Here is a 23048-nt window from a genome sequence, read left to right as displayed (position 1 = left end):
GCTAACAAACGCTAGCTTTAGCGAGAGAGAAAAGGAGGCGCGAGCTGTTTTTTCGACAAGCTAGCGTAGCAACAAGTTGCCTAGAACTCACTTGTGTCGAAGTTCGGCTTTTTTTCTCGAGAAGTATCCTTCTGTTTGCTTCGAGAGTGTGCCAGAGATCTCACGGTCCTAAAGAATTAATCTCTCGGCCGAGTTTGCGAGATATATTACCCTGCACACACTGGAATGTTAAAGTTCGTTCTCGCAGCTTAGCAGAAGAAAAGTTGAATGAGGGCTGACGTAGCCACGCAGGTATCTATACGGGATAGGCGTGGCTTCCTACGTCACCCTTAGAGCCCAGGACAGCGAAAATTCTAGAATTTTCTGTCCTGGGAGTACATAAAATAATGTTCTGCAGCTAGGTTTTGAAGGAAACCTACCCATAAACGAAAGGTATTTCGTGAAATTTCTATATAATACAACCATAGAGTAAAACACATGAGAGACAGAGAGACTATATACACAGCCTTCCAGACCATAGAGTAAAACACATGAGAGACAGAGAGACTATATACACAGCCTTCCAGCAGAGAGACAGAGAGACTATATACACAGCCTTCCAGACCATAGAGTAAAACACATGAGAGACAGAGAGACTATATACACAGCCTTCCAGCAGAGAGACAGAGAGACTATATACACAGCCTTCCAGACCATAGAGTAAAACACATGAGAGACAGAGAGACTATATACACAGCCTTCCAGCAGAGAGACAGAGAGACTATATACACAGCCTTCCAGCAAATCAAAGAGAAGTAAACCATGACTAATCAATTTAAACCCTTCTAAATGTTAGCTTTAGATCAGTATCCATGGCAAATTGCTGCTCTAAAATCTAAAACGTAGGAATTTACTAATTGCCTTCATCAAATCACAGACCAACGTGTAATGAATTAAAAATGTAATGGTTTTTAAAAGGTTGTGCTTACATTGTTTCTAAAACTGTGTAAATGACTTAATTGATGACCGTTGCAGTACACCAAATGATGATAAGAAGTCTAAACATTAAGGTCTGACCATACATTTTGTTAGGAAAGCACAGTGCTATTATGGTAGCAAATGAAAAGATCTAATATCTTCTTTGTCATGGATCGAGTGTAGAGAGCCTCCAGCAACGGTTCTCTGTGTTATTGTCTAGGAAAAATTACAGCTTCTGTCTCCATATAAATTGCAATTTATTTTCCACGGTTGGGAGCATTACAGTTGCTGAAATAAAATTATAGCACCCTAGAAACTTTTTTAAACTAAGATTAATGCAGTAGGAGCAGTTCTCAGATTTCCCTACTTTTATGTTCCCTGATCACAATACATTTTGGCTCCATATTAAGAAAACTGTAGATCAATCTGTTTTGACTTAAAATTGTTTCTGTATTTTCACTAGGTTATATTTTACATTATATACAAACATCTGGAAATCTAATACTAAGAAATAACTTTGCACACTTGATCAACTGCCCTGGAGCCCATCATAAACCCTATCACACATACATGTATAGGTACTCTGCTTTGATCAACTGCCCTGGAGCCCATCATAAACCCTATCACACATACATGTATAGGTACTCTGCTTTGATCAACTGCCCTGGAGCCCATCATAAACCCTATCACACATACATGTATAGGTACTCTGCTTTGTTGCTATACCGACCTGCTACAAATAGCAGTTTAAGCTGCAGCTCTCTTTTTGAGGACTCCAATCTGAGCTGTTGAGACGAATAACAGTCTATGTGTGTCTACAATTTATTCTGACCTCTCCCCGAAAAGGCCTAGCTGTCCAACTTATACATTATGCATAATTAGTGTGGACTTAGACTGTTATTCGTCTCAACTGCTCATTAATGCATGGCTTTCTGAAATGACGTCATAGGACAGCCAAGTCTGAGGACTTTTAATGTTTGTTTAGAGCCTAATTATTAATTAGCAATCCCCAGCCAAGTCTATGGACTTGTAATGTTTGTTTTGGGTAAATTATGATGAAATTCGTGCCGAGGTAAATTATGATGTAGTTCGTGCAAGCCAAGTCGAAGGACTTGTAATGTTTGTTTTGGGTAAATTAAGATGTAATTCGTGCCAGCCAAGTCTATGGACTTTTCATGTTTGTTTAAGGTAAATTATGATGTAATTCGTGCCAGCCAAGGCTATGGACTTTAACGCGTGTTACCTATTATCAACCGACAATAAGCCTGTCCGACCTTACTTAGTAGTCTGCTCATATTGATGATCTCCATATTACACATTACAGAATAATGTATCATATATGATTCAATTTGGCAAAATACAATATACACAATATCCTATAACAAGCACTTTGTCTACACTTTTTCAGGGGCCCCACTTTTTGCAGCCAGTTCTGGCATTTCAGGACTTATAGCAGAAATAAACTAGGCTTCCTAATTAAAAGTTTGGATGAAGAGGCACGCTGATTGTAAATGACTTCAGTGGATGCTGGTGGGCCTACTGTTGATCTCAAGCTGTTCAAGCAGTTAATTAAAAAAAAAGAGATGTGGCAAACCAAATCGGTTACAGATTGCAATTAATGTGTTGTGTGAGAGAGAAAGCTCGATACTGCCTTGTTAGCAAGTGCACGCCTGCCGGGGTCAGCCCTATCGAAAAAACAACTCCCCTTTATTTGTTTTCAATCCTTTCTCATAAGCCTTTATTAAAGTCAAACCAAGCGATAAACGATCATGTGCAGAAAAGAAAATCTGTGTCGCAACTCCAGAAGGTATGTTTCTATGGTAACCCATCTCGTGCACACTGAAAAGAGGGAGGGAGATATACTTCTGAAGGACAGTCTTTTATCTCTTCCCCTGTCCTTTATTCATCCATCTGTAATACGGTGAAGGGTATGAAAGGCAGATAAAGCGCAAGGAAGGAGAGAAGAAGAGAGGGCGGGGAGATGGAAATGGCATTTTTGGGTAAGGATTTAAAGGATAATCCGGAGAGTTGTTTATCTTGTCAGTCTAGCGTGCCAATTGAACAATGGTTAAAATTCCACGTCATCCACCTCAGAATCTCTTCTCAAACGAAGAACATGGCTGTGGAATCGTGACACCATTGTACTGTACCTGTCTTCACTGGTGATTATGAACTGGTACTGTTTCTCATAGAATGGCACATGCGTGTTTATTTGGACTTTGATATACTGTAGATTAATGGATTAATGGCAAGAAGCAGAGACAGGTATAGTGAGGGATGACTGGGGTAAACAACAACTCATAAAACAACAGAAACACAATAGATGTAAACATGGTTTCCTAGCTACAGATGTGTTTACCTCTGCGGGCCAACTAATGCGTCCGAACATAATTATAGTCAGACACACACACACACACACACACACACACACACACACACACACACACACACACACACACACACACACACACACACATAGACCTATCTACTCATTGAGTGCAAAGTCTTTAATGTCGCTTGAGCTTTGACTCGGAGGATATCACCTTTGTTAGTCCTCTCTAAAGCATGTTATCACCTTTGTTAGTCCTCTCTAAAGCATGTTATCACCTTTGTTAGTCCTCTCTAAAGCATGTTAGATGTACAGTAATGTAAATCACTCACAGTTTGTTAATGCCACACTTTTGTAACCAACTTTTCACATTATGTTTTTTCCCAGGGCCAGTGTGAGGCTGTGAGTTGGTGGACAGACCCAGGGGTAGACTACTCCCTGGGTCTCTTGCCCACCTCTTCTTCACCCTTCCTCACATCTCCCCGCCTCTATACCTTTGGACCCTGCTCAGACCTCTTCTGAATCCACTCCTACGCTGAAGTTCCCAAGCTCTCCTTCACACGCCCATTTGCAACGTCCACCTCAACTAGCCCTTTCCACTGGTGCTGGGAACCGTGCACAATCTGCCCTCAAACTCCATCAATCAACAACCTCCATCGCTGGTGCCCTTGACTTGCCCTCAGCTGGTGCCCAGCTCCCGGTGACCATGTCAGTGCCCTCAGCACACGAGTTCCACTGGCAGAGCTTGGCTCGTCTGCCCAGTGGCAGAGTGTACCACACTGTGACTCAGGTGGGCGGTCAGATGTACATGCTGGGGGGCTGCGATGCTGCAGGGAGGCCCTGCCCCTCCCTGGAGCTGTACTCCCCTGAGGTAAGTAACAGGTACACAATGTGCATTGTAAAATACTAGTATTTAGTCTTTTTTCTTTCTTTTTTTTTATTGACTGAGATATTATATGTGATATTTGTGATTTTTTTCATCTGCCCTTTCCACTGATCTGATTTATTTCAAGAAATAATCATGGAATGAGAAATACTATAGGACTTGTTTCAAGGCTCTTTGTTATCTATTATCTATTTATTATCTATCTAAGTCATAAACCAGCTAAATGATTATGAACATCTTGAAAGGAGCCTGAAAAGTCTGACTGAAAATAATATTCACCTAAGCTTATTACTGTACATACTTACACCTAGAAACCCCATTCAAACCTATTTAGGTTCATCTTACGGTGGAATCTTTGAAATGTTTCATAGTTTTAGAAATATAGTGATTTCAAATTTGAGAAATTTATAATGGGGCTCAATGGCAGCTCTATGGCACGTCAAAAAATCACTTTCACCTAGAAACTCCATTCACACATTTTATAATTCAGCTTACTGTGGAGACACATGCTGGAACTTTTTACTTTGAAATGATTTGTAGTTTCTGAGTTATTTAACTTAAACGCCCAATGCATTCTCAATGGCAATAGCACAAACTTTGGCATGCTGCTAGTCCTACATACAGTATGTCAATTTGTTTGCACTAGTGAAATAATAATTACCATAATTGCTCACTTGATGACAAAAGCTTTAACTGTATGAAAAGCCAAATTCAGCCCATTATTGTAAATACGATATTTTTTTCTTAATATCCTGCTTAATTTAAGGAAGGTAACCCAGAAAGGTGCTTGAAAGAAATGCTTAATATTAAAATAAGAAAACAGGAAAATAGTTTGATATTAACCCAGTCTGGACGGGAACCCCTTTTGGTGTTTGTAAGCATTATGTTATACTTTAGCTATTGAAAAATAGCAGATCTACAAGCTCATAGCGCGGCACTGGATCTGCTATTTTTGAAAAATCGTGAAAATGTGGCGCAAATCTTTGAATATATATTCTTTCACAGTGAACGTTTTTTATCATTTTTATCCCACGATTTTGTAACCCATTTTTCACCCCTGTGTCAATTATCTAATGTGATCCTTAGCTCTACACATCCTCCGCCAACCTACAGTAGTCCCCATATATGGGGGACATGGGGAGAGCAACGGACTTGAACTCATGCTTCCTTCATGCCTGAGTGTCCAAGTTGCTCCTTTACACCTGACAGGGGGGAGTTTCCCTGGTTGGACGTAGCGTGTGGAAGGAACACGTTATTCCAACCAGTTCCTTTCCCCTCCATCAGGCGCCCCGGCTGGCCAGGGGGAGGCAGTTTAGAGACCAGGATTACTGCATGTTTTTTGTGCTCCACACAGAAAGGCCCTTTCGCCAACCCCGCCTCGGGTATGGCGAAAGGGCCATACCCGTATGTTTGGACAGTGAACGTTTTTTACTCAAATCTTTGCTTCTGGGGCGGTCCCTGGAACTACATATTTTCAGATGGGGGTCCGCGGCCAATTACATATCATTTTAGGATCCTTGACATGAAATAGTTTGAGAACAACTGATATACATGGTAGGTTTTTCAGAAAACTGTCATGATTCAGAAGACATTTGTAGAATGTGTTCTCAGTCCTAAATGGGTTAAAATCAGAAAAGAAAAAAACGGATTATTTGTGTAGGAGCGATGACGTGTTTACTGTAGCATGGGTGATGTGGTGCTGTACACTGCCTGTTTTTGATAAAGCTTTTTACTGACTGTCGACTGATAATTTTGTTTCGTTTTTGTCTTTGGTCTTTTATTGTTTGACTGAATGTAAACCTTTTATCATTCGTTGAATAGATAGACATTTATTGATTCGGTTGTCATAGCTAGCAGCACCACAGTAGCTTAGGTCTAGCCTGGAGACCAGTCAACTCTGCCAGATGCCAGGGACTATGGATTTCCTCATTGACCAGGTTTACGATGTGTATACACTGTAGTAAACTACTCACAGAAACAAAGGCACTTTTATGGTGTTGAAAGCCTTTTCTCCACCGTGGGAAACCTCTCACCTTTTGTGTAAAATCCACTATTTTGCCCAAAGAATAAAATATATACTACACCAGATGGAGCAAAGTAAGTTTCTGCTCACTCAATACTGTCATCTATTCTACAGACCTGGTCAATAGAAAGTGCTATTGACCGGATCTGTAGGTGGTTGTATTGAGTACAAGATTAGCCGCAGGCCCCGCTGGGCAAGACTTAACCTGTTGGGTGTCTAAACAGAAGTACTGGAAATTGGCGGAAGTGAGGTTGAGGCTTTACAGATCTATTTACATTATCTACGCGCGTTGTGATTGGTCGAAAAATACAGTTTCTGAGGGAAGTACATACGATGGAAGTACCACCCTACCCTGTATAGACGTTAAGTTGATTAGGTTGTGACCAGGCTTTTCTCCTCTGAGATAGGAAAAGGCTGGGAAAAAGGCTAGCCGCAGACAGCACAGACCAACAGACAGACAGACAGAAAGGTGTGAAAACAATCTCCAGACCATCCTTCAGCCTAGTAGAGATGGCAATATCATAATCACAGACCTACATACATTATACAGTACACCACATATCACCAATGTGCACTATTGTAATTGTAAGTTTGCACCAGCTCTATTCTATATTTGCTCATAACCATCGCCATTATTGCTTTGTCTTCAGGGTGACAGATGGATAAGTCTGACCCCAATGCCCACCTCTCGTGCTGGGTCAGCGGTGGCAGTGCTGGGTAAGCAGATCCTAGTGGTGGGAGGTGTAGGAGAGGACCAGATCCCCCTGAAAGCCGTGGAGATGTACAACACTGAGGAGGGCAGGTGGAGGAAGAGGAGCTCTCTACGCGAGGCTCTGATGGGGTTGGCCATCATTGTGAAAGGTGGGTACCTCTAGGTAACTCATCCTCATACTGTGGTACTGTTTGATTCCACAATAGCCAGCTTTGTTTTTTTCTAAGTCATGGCTACCAATATTGCCAGATTAAAATAAATGTGGCGCTTTATACATAATCCATTGGTTTGACAAAATGACACTGTACTGACCGTCATCTATATATTAATAGGGATATTGAAACTAAGATGAACTTTTTTTTTGTTTTTTATTACCTCCACCAGGATGCATTGCTCCTGTCTGTGCGACTGTCTGTAGCTAATCTTGCATTCTACTTGGCCAGCCAGCAGAATAGCTATTGAAGCTCAATTTTTAGATATTTCTCAAAAACATTCTCAAACGACAACTACATTATGTTATTTTTGTGCAAGCAATTGTCGCTTCAGGATATGAAATATGCGTCCTGCAAGGCTAAGGACCAGAAGTAGCCAATTGCCTGTTCAAGATTCAAGAAGTTTTCATTTTCACTGACAGGTACAAGCAGCGAAATGTTATTGAGACCCACAGATAGTACATATATAACGAAAGAATATAAAAAAATAGAATATAATCTCATTAATAAAATATATACAAAATATACAGTGATGGGGGTATATGTTAATACTTAGGGACTTAGCCACAGTAACTTAATAGCAGCATTTACGTTTTCAGTCATTTCTGATCCAAACAGCAATGTTCATCCAAATGTGCAAAGGGACCATTGCTTGGAGGATATTTGTCCATCATAATCCCGTCTGCCCTCTCCAAGTCCCTACTTTCATAAATGTCCTGCAGAGCCGGAAGAGAGCATCCAGTAGAACGTTCCACAGACCTCACCACCTTTCGAAGTGGTCGTAAGTCCTGATAGGAGTTCTGCCCATACAATAATGGTCATGCCCCCTGCCAGGATGCTCTGAGTTGTGGCAAGGTAGAAGGATTTTTAAAGTCTTTTTTGACACCTTCACCGTCTCATTTGGTGCAGCCGCTCCCTCGCTTTCTTTGCCACGGCCTCTGTGCACATACATGCTCCAGGTCAGGTGCTCCTTGATGATGTGCACACCATGGTACTATATATATCACTTGTCGGCACACATTAAACTCAATTGTAACGTTGTAATGATGTGAAAATTCTTCACTGTCTGTTGCAAGTTATTTTTCACTTTTTAATGAACTTCATATCCTTTAATAAATATATGATGTTCTTTCCATAGTTTTAATTAACTTGATAACCTTGATCTTCTGTTTAAATAAAATGACACACCAAGACAAGTTTTCTCTCACATTCCAATGACATGGTCATTAAATGCTGTACACACATAGGCATTTCTTATGTATAGTTTGATTATACATGATGTTCTATTTGGGAACACAATTAGTTATGCTATACACAATATTTATTAGTTAACTCTCATGGTAATATAGTTATTATTGCTAATGTTTTGGAGGCTGTTTTTCTCTTGCTTCATCTCCTGCAAATTGTGACACATGAACACACTACAGTCTCTTTCCTGAGACTATGCTGGCATGGTTTGCAACCTTTCACATTCAGCTAAGTACATCTCACCCATCCTACATGCCACTAGTTTTCAGTTTTATGTACATTTGACTGTCACTATATATATACAGTACATTTATTTTCTTATTTTTTTTAAGTGTTGTCAGAGACAGGCTGAATATCATTCAAAGAACCTATCACTGATATGCAGCTACTCAGTCAGGGGTATGTACTGTATATACACTGAATGTTTGATGATTAAATATCCTTGAGCTTAGGGATTACAGTCACATACTGAGGAGGTGTTTGTTCAGCCTCTTCTTAACCCTTAGAAGATGAAAGACGCCAATTGGCGTCTTCATCAGAATTCCGTAAATGATCAATGACGCCAATTGGCGTCTTCACAGTTTTTGATGAATCTAAACATATTAATATGCTCCGAAGCGCTGTTTAAATTCCTGAGCTTATATTCCAACTACATTACCCAGAAAACCCGTGTCACGTGACACACGTGTACGTGTTGCCATTGGAAGCTGGTCCCACCCCCTGTAAACAGTGGGGGCAGAGGGAGTCTTCATAGTTTTCATTGTTTTGCCTGTTTGCCGTCTCGCCCGAGCGATTTTCTAGCAGAAAAAGTTGAAAGCAGTACTATTTATTTGAGCGAGTTTTGTGGTAGTAGTATTGATCCATACGCGTCCCAGTCGCCTTCTCCAGGCGGAGTAGCCCTGGTCCAGTGCTTACAGCGAGACTCGCTGCTCCCTCCCTCCTTTTTTCATTGTCTCCCCATCGTCGTCCGATGAGCTATACCGGGAAACCATTGAAGAAGACGATCAACCCGGAATGTTTTGAGGTAATCTTATTGTAGAAAATGCCCTTCTATAGTGATCAGAAATCATAAGATGATCGCTACAAATAGATGCTTGGATAATTACTACTACTAGTCAGATCATGACGCCAGAATGACTCACCACGATGGCCCCCAGCCATTAGCCAGCACCGAAGGTGCTGGCTAATGGTGTTGGTCGGTGCATTGGTGCTGGCTAAGGGCTGGAGGGGGGGGTTGGTGTCGATCGGTTGGTTGGTGCAGTACAAATGTATCGTAGCAGGCATGCACGCATGGCAGTACAAGTATTTTATATTGTAGCGTGCCTTATAGGCGATCTGATCTTTAGAGTAATGTTCGCTCCTTTTATTTACTGTCTACAAAGACGGAGAACAAACATGCATCGTTTACTGAAGCAACGCGTGGTTATGATGACGTTGCTACAAGGATCGGAGGGGGGACGGGGAGTGAAGCTAACAGTAGCGTATTATATAAGATCTGTATGACGTTTCATTGACGTCTGAGCTTGCATGATAATTGCATTCATTGTATATTGTATACAATCATGATTGTACATTGTTTAGTGTGTCTCCGTGTGATGATGATGATGACGATGATGTCAGATAGCCTACGTCCCCCCCCCCCCCAACTGGCTATTGGCCGGGCTGACTACAGCTAAATGTTTATTTTTATATATTTAGAACTGGCATCGGAGGAGGAGGATGATGATGATGATGATGATGAAGACGAAGAGTCAAGACTGCGATGGAGTTCTCCGACACTGAACCGGATGCATTCATTCATTTCAGTTGTTGTTTTTTTTTAAATTTAGCCTACACACACACACACCGTCAAGAACAACTGGAATGCAGTGGTTTGGGGACACTGGGGAGTTTGGGGACAACTGTTTTGTATGTAGGCCTATTTATTTTCTGTAATATTTATTATAATTGTATTATGTTAGTAGTCATAAAAAATAAAAGACAAGCTTTTACAATGAGTTAGACCTGTCATGGCTATTTTGTTCACTAGTCTGAGGTTTATGGTTTGACTAAGCGAGTTTCAACTGTGATTTACTCTGTAACGGTAGATGGTAAGAACCCAATTTTTTTGTTATAATACAGTATACATTCAAGTCTATATTTTGATACATATCATGGGCACAAAGTCATATCAAAACAATGTCCTTGGATGAGTTTTTTATCAAAACTGTTTCTTCACAACAGGTTTTTGAGATACATGCATGAATAGACACGGTACTGGTAAGACTATGTAAACATGGTATATATCAAAATGTGCGTTAGAATGTCTAATTTTACCCCAAAAAAGAATTGAGTTTATATGATGTTCCATTTCAGAGCTAGGGGGACTTTTAGCTGGATAGGTCAGATTGATCATGACTGACCATGCTATTTATAGATGGCAAAATATCTACAGTGGTACATGTGAGAAACTTTTTATTTTATTTTAATTGAACTAGACAACTCACCCTTTAAAATGAGATATTGCATGGCTATGTACGCCCAGCAGAAAAAAAGTTATTTAGAAAATAAAACTTCAACCGGTCATAACTTTTTTTGTTGTCCTAGAAACACTACCCAGTGTAAATGCAGGCTCTTTTAAATGGCTTCCAACACCACAACTAAACATTTTATCAACTCAGTTCATTTTTTTCCTGGAAGCAGACAAGCCAAGCTTTCTCTGAAGGTCTTTCGTTGTCACACATTCACAACAGAGAATTTTCAATAAATCATTCAAAAACGCCATTCTGCCATAGAGAAGTCTAAAAACTATATAGAAATCCATGAAACTCTCAAAGAGTTAAAGGCATGGATACTACTTGGTGTAATGTCTCCAACAACCGCAGGGGGAAGGCTGTTCCATATTGTTATAGCAGAGTGGAAAGCTCCTATCAAGGCATTTGGTGTTTGACTTGAGGATTTCCAGAGCGTGGCTTGGTACAGTAGTACCCTCCGGGTGATACGACCTGGGATGTGAGCTTGGGGTTGCAGTGCTTTGAGACCCACTGGACAACTGGGAGTGTGCATCTTATAAAGAACAGTTGTTGCTGCAACTGTTCGACGATGACTCAGCTTACTGATGTCATACTGCTGTAGGGCAAGGTCCACATCCACCATAATGATTTTTGTTCAGGGACGCGGCCACCTCAGGCCCATTTGATGATGTTGTAGGGGCGAAGATGGTGGAGTCGTCCGCATACAGAAATATGTTGTGAGAATCAAGATGGTCATTTGCTGTCGTGGGTGGACGGCTTTATTTAGTTATTCTGTTGTTTACACTGGATTATTTAAAACCTTCACCATCAGCAGGAATTGTATAGGATCGCAGTGCACTTTTGGATATAGGATTTTGCAAGATATCTGACCTCCTATCCACATCTTTTGTTCTGTTGAACTACAGTAGCAGAGAACAAAGAACATGGTGCCTCTCCAAGGAAAAGAAATAGAGAAAAAAGCATAGAGGAAAGCACACCACACAAACCTCCTCTCCCTAGCATTCTGCTGGCAAATGTAACATCTCTATGGAGAATAAAATTGACAAGATGAGGGCAAGGATTACATTCATTTTGTTTCACAAGAAGCTGGCTTTCACCTACCATTCCAGACCAGGTGATCACCCCAGCAGATCACTTCTCTGTATTTCGTATGGATAGAACGGAGAAGTCTGGATAATCGAAGGTTGAAGAATCTGTGATTTGTTTCACGACGAATGACAACTGGTGTAATGCTTGGGCAATTATAATCTTCTTGTGCTCCTGTTTGCCTGCCCTGGAACACCTATCAATCTGGTGCCGCCCTTGATGAGATTTATCCTCAGTTACGGTATATGGATGGGCCTTTATATTAATCAACAGGCTAACATTAACAGGGCTCTATCGTTGCTGCACGACAAAATGAACAGATTACAAACCAAGCATCTGAATGCAGCCTTGATAACTCTCGAGGCCTTTAATCTGACAAACGTCAAAAGAACAACATTATGCATAACTTTTATCAACACGTTAACGCGCTCCTGAAGTTGGCCAGTGAAAATCAAACACTTTCATATTGCAACCTTTGATTGACTGGTGATGGAATCACCAGTCAATCACTATTAGAGTCAATGCATGTGACCTGGTGGAGCTCTGCTCTGCGCTCTATGAGCGTACCTCTCTACTATTGTAATCTGCCAAAGAAAAGCTAAAAAGAATCTACATGAAAAACTATTTAGTTTGAGTTTTAGCAATGGACTGACTTTTGGCTTATCACAAATAGGCCTACACACATATAGCATTTTGTAAGCCAATCCTTTCCATAGACAATCATTCATCTATATGCTGTATATTTTATGAGACAAAAAGGGGAATATATTACCCAACTCAACGCTGCATTATTTTATGCTTTTGTTTTATGCACAGCTTTGTCTTTATTTCGTTCTAGATACGCTATTGTGACTTTCTGTCTCAGTATTATTTAAATTGTTCTCAGAGTTGCCTATATCACATTGTGAGGAGAAAACACAGAAGGCCTAGATATAGAGTAGAAGTCAAAATTGTGAAATGCAGCTCTTTCTAATTTTATTCAGTGGAAATGGGCTTCCATATACCCTCTGGCAATACAATTCTTATGCAGGAAGCGTCATTTCTGAGCTCCAGAAGGAGGTCATTTTAGATTCTCATTCTCTCTCTCTCTCTCTCTCTCTCTCTCTCTCTCTCTCTCTCTCTCTCCCTTGTCTCTTATATTATCGCTCACTTACTGTAGATCTGTCTGCCTGTGAAATCCTGAGAGTGTAAAAATGTACCTTGCGGACGTAAAGTACTGTCTTACCTTCTGTCTGTCTGTCTGTCTGTCTGTCTGTCTGTCTGTCTGTCTGTCTGTCTGTCTGTCTGTCTGTCTGTCTGTCTGTCTGTCTGTCTGTCTGTCTGTGTGTGTGTGTGTGTGTGTGTGTGTGTGTGTGTGTGTGTGTGTGTGTGTGTGTGTGTGTCTGTGTGTAGATGGCCGTGCCCTGGCAGTAGGGGGGATGGGAGCCGACCTGCTCCCTCGTAGCATCCTGCAGCAATATGACCCGAGGAAGGACATGTGGGCACAGCTGCCTCCTATGCCCACTCCCCGCTATGACACCAACCTGAACCTCCTGGGCAACAAAATATACGTGGCAGGTACGGCCAAGGGAGTGATGGTGTGTGTTTGTGTAGGCTTGTGTGTTTGTACTATATCAGGGGGAGGAAACCTTTTTGGACACTGGATCTGACTTTGCCAGACAGAGAAAAACACTATTGATTCTGCATTATTTTAGCCAACTAATTACAATAATAATTGGAATAAGTCAATAAATGAATAATAATAAAACCATTATGTCTAGAAAAAACTAAAAATAAGACAATTTAGTGGGGGGACTGTGGGGAGAAAATTACTTTTAAAATACAGATGATAGCATAATATGATTCTGTTTTATATAAAGATTTTGGCCACTTGGTTTCGAAATTCAAGATTACAAAATAAAGTTTAATGAGTTTATTTGACAACACGACACCATTGTGCACTGCCTGGACTGGAAATCTGTCCTGCAGAAAGATGGCATGAAATAAAATGTCACATTTGCTGCAATCTAATGCAGCGACACGTTTTATCTTCTGTGAAAAGTTGGGCAGCATCAATAATGTCTGTCAATTCATCCAGCTGGAGGGAGAAGCACACACAGGATTTGGTATTCATCTGAAAATCCCCTCACATCTCCGTTGAAAAAAAACATCACTATTCTCCTGGACAACTGAAGGTTGTTGAAGACATCCATGATTTCAGTCCTGTTCTTAAAATGGCAGAAGATGACAGCAACAGCTCCTTCAATTTTATGGCATCCTGAAATGATTCATTGTGTGTAGCAAGAATGTGTTTGGAGGCTGCAGTGGTTGCATAATACAGTTCAGGGAAACAGATTGATGTGTTGCTAATTGATATTTAATTTCCTTCACCTTTTGGCTGGAAATGTGCAAGTGCAAAAGAAAAAGAAAAAAGAAAATACATAAAAACAATCAGGAAAAGTAATAACGGTTAGGTAATTATTTTGATAATATATTGCAAAATAAATATAATTTAAGATAAGAACCCATGAAATAGTGAAACATCAACTACCAGCAAGGAGACTTAGTTCAAGTTGGGTTAAAAGTATAAAAGACTTAAGGCGGCATTTAAAAGTTTCAACAGTCCTGTCAATGAAGTGCCATTCCATGTTACCTTTCTTCGACAGATACATTTTCCATTTAACATAATGACGAAACAAAAACATTATGCTGAAGGTTGTGGGTTCGACTCCCTGATATGATTCATTTCATTGGGCATCACATTCGAACTAGCAAGCTGAATCATGAAAACCCCCTAGTTTGACATGTCACATGCTACTTAAAGCATAAGTAGCATGATACAGCCTATAGGACATACCCAAGGACTGGTTGTCGGAGGGTTTCGACAATGTATGTTGTCGAAGGTTTTCGACAGTGTGCTATCTCTGCTGCCCTATATGGCGGAGCTTCCACTGCTTGTGCCCATGGAGTGCTGAGTTACATGTGTGTTGTATCATGAGGACATATCCATGAGTTTGTGAATGTAACCTTTACTGCACCTAAAATATTTGTGTTCCTGTATGCTTTCCCTGTGTGTGGACATAAATAAATTGTTAAACTGTGTGTGTGTGTGTGTGTGTGTGTGTGTGTGTGTGTGTGTGTGTGTGTGTGTGTGTGTGTGTGTGTGTGTGTGTGTGTGTGTGTGTGTGTGTGTGTGTGTGTGTGTGTGCGTGCGAGAGTGCGTGCGTGCGTGCGTGCGTGCGTGCGTGCGTGCGTGCGTGCGTGCGTGCGTGCGTGCACGTGTGCATGGTATGCGTGTGCGGCATACTCTCCACAGGTGGCCGTCAGTGCAAGAGACCGGTGAAAGCCTTTGAGATGTATGACTCGGAGACCCGCTCCTGGACTTCACTACCCATGATGCCGTGCAAGCGCTCCCACGGGGGTACGGTGTGGGACCCCCCCGGCAGGCTGTGGCTGCTGGGGGGCCTGCGTCAGGGCGGAGTTCATCAAAGCTCCAAGTTCACCAAGAACGTCAACATCTTTGACACGAACCAAGGTGAGAGCCTTTAACCCAGTGGTTCCCAAACGTTTTCATGCCAAGGACCCCCAAATTGACATGCATTAGTCTACAGACCCCCATTTAATGGCATTTCTATCTCTGGGACCCCTAATTTATATTGTAAAATCAATGTTAATTTAACTCTGAGAGTGTACAAATGGAACCAAATGGACCCGTTAGGTTCCATTTGGTTCCATTTGTACACTCTCAGAGTTACAGACCCATAAGGGTCCATTTGGTTCCAAACTATCATTTAGCTGGGGCCCCCCTGGAACTCCCTCAAGGACCCCTGGGGGTCCCCGGACCCCACTTTGGGAACCACTGCTTTAACCACTTAAAACACTCTTTTCTTAGTCAAAACTGACTGCTTTCTTCCGTCTTCACCAAATCTCTTTGCCAAAAATAGCTTAATGATGAAAATAGGGATGCTGGGGTTCAAGTAGTTACACACACACACACACACACACTTCTAAAAGACATTCCATGCCTTTACCTCCTTTCAGCTTAATTGCACATCATTTTGGTACTGTCTGTGGTTCAACATACCCAGCATGCAGTGCACTGTCTCTACCTTCAGCCTCAACCTTATACCTTGTCGATCTCATATGCTGTTGACGGCTCGCATTTCCTCGCTCTGACACACTGGCATCAAGTACTCGCACGTCGCAACAAATAAGAGTACCAATTAAACTCAACAGAGCTTATTCTCTCAGCACCACAGTGCTGCCGTGTCCCTCGACCATCCTCCATCTACCGAAACAACAGGTGGACAAATTGAGGAGGGACTGGAGAGAGATGTGGCGAGTGCTGTTCGCGGGGGGAAGAAAATCAATAAGTCATTTCAGACAGTAGGATATTTGCACGTGCACCTTGGGATTGGTCTATTTTTTTTCTTTTTCCCCCAAATGGAAGCCAAATGAGTGCAGTGTGAATGTCAGTGCTCAACAAAATTGTGCGTGCTACGTGCGTGCGTGCGTGCGTGCGCGTGCGTGCGTGCGCGTGCGCTGCGTGCGTCGTCACGTGCGTTGTCACGTGCGTGTACACTTGCGTGTGTGTAATAGAGGGAAAGACAGAGAGGGCATATAGGACTGACGTACATGATCACAAACCCTCATCACACACACACACACACACACACACACACACACACACACACACACACACACACACCACACACACTGACACCTGCACACATGCTGTAGCTGCTGTCCCAATGTAATTTTCGTGGAGATGAGATGGTAGATCTCATCAGCAGGCAGGGATGGGGACGGGGAGCATTTTAAATTACAGCACCCTGAAGCAGATTGCTTTATTATCTATATTCTACCAATATCTTTCTCTCTCACTCACTAACACACACACACACGCGTGCGCACGCACGCACGCACGCACGCACGCACGCACGCACACACACACACACACAACACAATCTGCTGTCACAGAGCGATATTCTATTACCATTCCAATCTCATATCTCCAATATTAAGATATGCCACAGTTAGGTCTATTCCTACAGCCTTTTAGCATTGTCTGCATATCGCCTTGCGAGACGCAGTGAAAGCCCACCACAGATACAAATTGCAGAGAGCAGCAGTGAACGGAATTACTACCGCCCCTAACACAAGGCCTGGCTCTTCAGAGACTCTATTATCTCTCTGATTCAATTGCCCTTCTTTATCGCTATCTATCTCTATCTCTCCTTCTCTGTTTTTCTTTGTCCTTTTTTCCCTTTTTTTTGTACACCCTCACCTACCAGATTTACTCTCAGGAGACGAAAACGTTTGCAGGCATGCCCAGCCCGGCACGCTTAACGCCTGCATAAAGTATGCATTCTACAAAGACAGAAACGCTGTCTTTGAGGGATACGCCTCTGCTGAGTCCCAGTGGGACCTGGGGGATTGTGCTGTGTGTGATGATGTGTTCAGAAGGCTGGCTAAAAAGACCACAGGAGAATGCGCTGCTCGCCGCCAGGAAAACAATCAAAACGGAGGCGGACTCTGAATAGGCTGCAGCCTCAGCCAGCTGCGCTCTCTTCTGTTCACTGTCTGTCTGTCTGGCTGTCTGGCTGCCTGGCTGGATGGCTGTCTGGCTGTCTGGCTGGATGGGTGGCTCCTTTTATATCTCGTATCTCTGACTATCAGTGTCTCATTAATGTGTGTGTCTTTCTCTCTCCCTTTCTCTCTCATTCGCTCCCTCATTCTCTCCCACCTCCACCTGTCTCCCTCTTCCTATCTCTCTCCCTCTTCCTCCCCCTCTCTCTCTCTCTCTCTCTCTCTCTCTCTCTCTCTCTCTCTCTACACCACTAATAAAGTTACCTTCCAGCCCCCACAGTCACGACACATCAGACCTGGTTTTCCCATCAGATAAATGAGCCTTAACAAGGCGATATAAAATAATAATAATAATAATAACAATGATAAAATAATAATAATGAAAAAAGAAAAGAAGAAAAAAAAGTTTGAAAATTAACTTGGTGTTCTGGAACAAGCTTCCTCTCTTCCCAGGAGATTCTCTACACAGGATTACTTACTAATGAGAGTCATTCTGTTCTCATTTCTCATGCTCAACTGGAACATAGTGTCGCACTCAGGTTCAGCTGTTGACAGCAAATGCCCTCGTATTCTGACTGGATATCGGCTTTTGGAGAAAGAAAGAATATCATTGTATTCAATGCCAGGAGGCCGTGGTTAGGACCTTTTTAAAGGAAGAGAGAAGGAGACAGATAGAGAGAACAGGAGAGCAAACCCATCTCTCTTTGTAGTCCCTGCTGTCTCTGTTCCGACCTTCACTATACCCTTGTGACCATGCACGTGTCGTGCACACATAGACATGACATCAAAGGGCGCTTGAGCCTCTGCCCTTTTACTCGTCTGTAAAAAGTGCCCTCTCCAGACCATGAATGCAGCATTTACTATGGTGAAAGAAATGCAATTGCCCCCTCTCCATGTCATAGTCGAATGCAACATTCAAAAGAAATGCCTTTTCCTAACTCTCCTGAACTTGAATGCAGCATTTCATGTTGAAAGAATTGCTCTCTGTGTAGAAATCCATGCCGTACGCAGTATCTCCGGTAAAGGTTTGATTATACTTAGTTGAGCACGGAGTCGCGCACCGAAAATATCCGATCTACAAGCTCACAGCGAGATGCATTGTGAGCTCATCTTATTTTTGTCAAAACTGCCCTTTTACAAATGTCATCCCCCTGCTCCTCATTACATTCTCTGCACGTCGCTGCTTGTGACAAGTTGTGTGGGCGCGTATGTGTGTACGTGCGAGTGCCTCTGTGTGTGTGTGTGTGTGTGTGTGTGTGCGTGCGTGCGTGCGTGCGTGCGTGCGTGCGTGCGTGCGTGCGCGCGTGCGCGCGTGCGTGCGTGTTAGTGAACGTGTGCTGACTACCGCTGCTTGGTTACTTTGATGTTAGCACAGGTCACAGTAGTGTGTAAAAGGTTGCCTACTTCATGTCCAACTGAAAGTGAAAAATAGTTGTTGTGCAGAGACTGCAGACACACTCAGTACACACACACGCACGCACGCACGCACGCACGCACGCACGCACGCACGCACGCACAGACAGACAGACAGACAGACAGACACACACAGACACACAGACAGACACACACGCATGCAAGGTCCTTAACCATTGAGCCCTATAGAGCGTCGCAGTCCCGCCTCCTACCCTGGACCTAGAACAAATAAAGAGGATGGTGCACGGAGGTGCGGCCCACTCTCCTGCGGGAGGTTTGCACATGCTCAGTGTAAACAGGAACTGCGATGATGGAGTGTTCCAGCAGAGGTGCTAGATAGAAAGCTCATAACTTTCATGTAAATAATGAGATCCAGAACAGTTGAGAATTAAACAGCAGTCACCCTTCCCTTTTCAAATGTTTTATATCATCCACAGCACTTGAATGAACAGTATCCATGTTTCTTTGTCATTTCACATAAATAAAAGTTTGACACATACACTAATTAAAGAACATGGAAAATCCACAAAAGAAAATATACAAAAACATTAACATTTAGTAAATGTACTTGTCCTTTATCTTTCAGTCTGTTATACACAACATTTTTTCCACAGTTATGAAATTGATCTACTTTGTACTATTCTCTTTTTGTGATATCCTTTTTATTATTTCAGTTCAGGGTCTGCACCTCTAGCACCTCTGCTGGAACACTCCATCATCGCAGTTCCTGTTTACACTGAGCATGTGCAAACCTCCCGCAGGAGAGTGGGCCGCACCTCCGTGCACCATCCTCTTTATTTGTCCTAGCCCTGGACCAGGAAATGAAACCCAATGCATTATTCTCATAGACATTTCTTAAAGTATTTATTTAAAGACGGTTACGCCGCGGACAAAGCCAACTCGAGTCGTGACAACTCATGACAACACAAACAATATTTTGGACCAAACAAATAATTACAAAGAAGAAAAACAACAAAAAAAGGGTTGTAACCTGCCGTTTTTTTCTTCTTTCTAATTATTTGTTTGGTCCAAAATATTGTTTGTGTTGTCATGAGTTGTCACGACTCGAGTTGGCTTTGTCCGCGGCGTAACCGTCTTTAAATAAATACTTTAAGAAATGTCTATGAGAATAATGCATTGGGTTTCATTTCCTGGTCCAGGGTAGGAGGCGGGACTGCGACGCTCTATAGCATCCCTTGTCTGGGGCAGGCAGCACACAGCGATTCATTGTGAGCTCACGTAGATTGGCTATTTTTGGCAAAGGATTTGGTGTCTACTCATGTCCAGAAGAAAGGGAGTTCGTTCCACCACGCCATCAACTGACCTTCATCCGAGTCTGTCCTGGTATCTACTATAAATACATTAAAAGGACATGTAATAGTCTGTAATACTCCGGTACCTCATTACTGTTAGCAACTCATGTCCAGTTTACCAAGAACAGAGGGTTTAAGTGGTTAACCACTTGAACCCCACCATCCTTATTCTCGGGGGAACATTAGCCACAAATAGCAGATACACAAGCTCACTACACGTGCGTGTCGCGATGTGTTGTGAGCTTGTAGATCAGCTATTTTTGGGCAAAGAGATTTGGTGCAGACGGAAACAAGCGGTCGAGGTACAGTTGTAACTCGGTCAAGTCCAGTTCTCTAAAACTAGAGGGTTTTAGTGGTTAACGCGGCACACGCCCTCCGCTGGTTTCTCCCCACAGGAGTGTGGCTGAAGTCTGAGGAGACTGTATCCATGAAAACAAAGAGAGCTGACTTTGCTGCAGCCTTCCTCCGCGGTAGAATGGTGGTCGCCGGGGGACTTGGTAAGTCATTTAGACAACTTTTTATTCATATTGGACCTTTTCAAACAGCAGTTTAGAAAGCAGCACCTCTCAACGGGGTCCTAACGAATAAGAAATGGAAAAACACATAATATAACGGATGCAATTCGTAAGGGACCTCACATTATTGCACAGGCCCAATATAACAACGGCATGCTGCAGCAAATCCAATTGCAAAGTAATGTAGCCTACTCTTGTAGATGTTTCTAAGAGTAGTCTGTGGACGAATTTATTTTTACATTTTGTGCAACCTTGGAATTAACATGTAATTAAAGAATTCACTGGGAACATTTTCCAACCTCTAGTTCAGAAAATGCAGATTTTGACCACATGTGTTTGTGTACGTGTGTGCGTGCGTGCGTCCAGGTCACGAACCTTCAGCACTGGACACGGTGGAGGCCTTCCATCCCCAGAAGAAGAAATGGGAGAGGATTGCTCCCATGACAGTCCCCCGCTGCTCTGCCTCCTGTATTGTCATCAGAGATCGCCTCCTAGTGGTGGGAGGAGTCAACCAGGTGAAGTATTGGAACTGTCACAGACAGACAGACAGCCTGTTGAAATGCTTCGATTTAACGGTATCTTGAACAGTAACAATGGCATTCTGAATGTATTGGAAGTTCCACCGAGGGCCAAATAGCTCACACACCGTGTGCTTGTAGATCGGCCATTTAAAAAAAATACAGTATACAGTAGGCTAGCGTGTGTGAGTGTGTGTGAGTGTGTGTGTGTGTGTGTGTGTGTGTGTGTGGGGGGGGGGGGGGGGGGGGGTTGCAGCTATTGGCAGATGTAAGAAGGAAAAAAGGTGTGGAATCACTGGTCTTCAAACACTAGCAGCATCGGGAAAATATTCCCAACCACGCAACCACACCCATCCCCACTAACATCTGTGTACTCTCTCTCTCTCTCTCTCTCTCTCTCTCTCTCTCTCTGTGTCTGTGTCTGTGTCTGTGTGCCTGACAGGTCCCCAGTGCAGCTCATGAGATTCTCTATGTGAAGGAAGAAGAGTATCTATAGGCTGAACCACACGGCAGCCATTCTCAATCTTCCAAAGACCCCCAGTTTGATATTAGGCCACGGACCCCTATTTGATACGAAACCTTCCTATGAGACCCTGCTCTACACGGTCAAGTCTTAATTTAACGCTGAAAAGTCAACGTATCTGACGGTCAACCTAACAATCTAACTAACAATCAACAGCTGTCAGGAACCCTCTCGAGGATCCCTGGCGATGTCCAGAACCCTCTCGAGGATCCCTGGCGATGTCCAGAACCCTCTCGAGGATCCCTGGCGATGTCCAGAACGCTCTCGAGGATCCCTGGCGATGCCCGGACCTCATGCTGAATACCACTGGTCTGCAGTGTTCAGCAGGTGCTGTCGTACGATGTTGTTCATTTTAAACTAATTTGAGATTTAGGCGCGCCGCACAACCCAATTTGAATTAGGTTTAAGAGGTCAGCCATTCCATTCCGTTGTTGTTAAGCACAATTTGATGACATAAGAACCGTAGCACAATAGCATTATACAGGGAAAGTGGCAAGAGGACTTTGATTAGGACTTTTCTCACAGTGCAGCATGATGTGACAGAAAACACTGCCCCCTGCTGGGGCTAAGTGATATCGTTGCTGAGAAACATGTTTACATTATAGGTTTCAGCCATTTAGCTGACACTGTTATGCAGCACTAATACATACACCCAAACACAACGCATGGCTTCTCAGATGTAGTGACATGTGCGCACGCACGCACGCACGCACGCACGCACGCACTCTCACACACACACACACACACACACACACACACACACACACACACACACACACACACACACACACACACACACAATAGAGGAGCTGGCTCTTTCTCAAGGTGAATTTTGGTATGATACACTTTAGTGTGATACTACGCTGTAGTACATATTTGCAGTAATACATTTTGTAGCCTTTATGTCTGTTGTAGACAGAAATTATATTTATTCCTGAACTCCTTAAATGAATACAATACTGGTATGTATTTTATTTTGTATTCCATGTTTTGTGTTTTTTTTTTAAAACAATTGTTTAAGATTTGAAGGGTTATAAGGCATTTTACTGTCTCCTTAAGCACATGAACGAGTATTTTGTACAGTTAATTGTACTAGATGATGCATATAACCATTTTAATCTGTGACGCGGCAGCTGCTAGCAGCACTTACAGTAGTAAGTCAGTTTTGCACTTACTGTAGTAGTTTTTCTCTATAGTAGCATAATCTTTGTTCATATTGCACAAGAATGCTG

The 23048-nt window shown here is 42.6% G+C and overlaps 1 protein-coding gene across 1 annotated transcript; it reads left to right on the top strand.

Moving 5' to 3' along the window:
* Positions 1-3721: 3721 nt before the first annotated feature.
* klhdc8a (kelch domain containing 8A) lies at positions 3722-21933 on the top strand. Its single transcript, XM_079509877.1, has 7 exons — positions 3722-4157; positions 6846-7056; positions 13359-13523; positions 15262-15480; positions 20656-20757; positions 21142-21290; positions 21736-21933. Exons 1-7 carry the CDS (start codon positions 3993-3995, stop codon positions 21787-21789), a joined length of 1065 nt encoding a protein of 354 aa, XP_079366003.1. The 5' UTR covers positions 3722-3992; the 3' UTR covers positions 21790-21933.
* Positions 21934-23048: the final 1115 nt, after the last annotated feature.

This window comes from Electrona antarctica, assembly GCF_951216825.1.
Source record: "Electrona antarctica genome assembly, chromosome: 9".
NCBI classification, from domain to species: Eukaryota; Metazoa; Chordata; class Actinopteri; order Myctophiformes; family Myctophidae; genus Electrona; species Electrona antarctica.
Note: the sequence above shows the minus strand (reverse complement) of the source record. Positions and strands in the feature narration are given on the sequence as shown.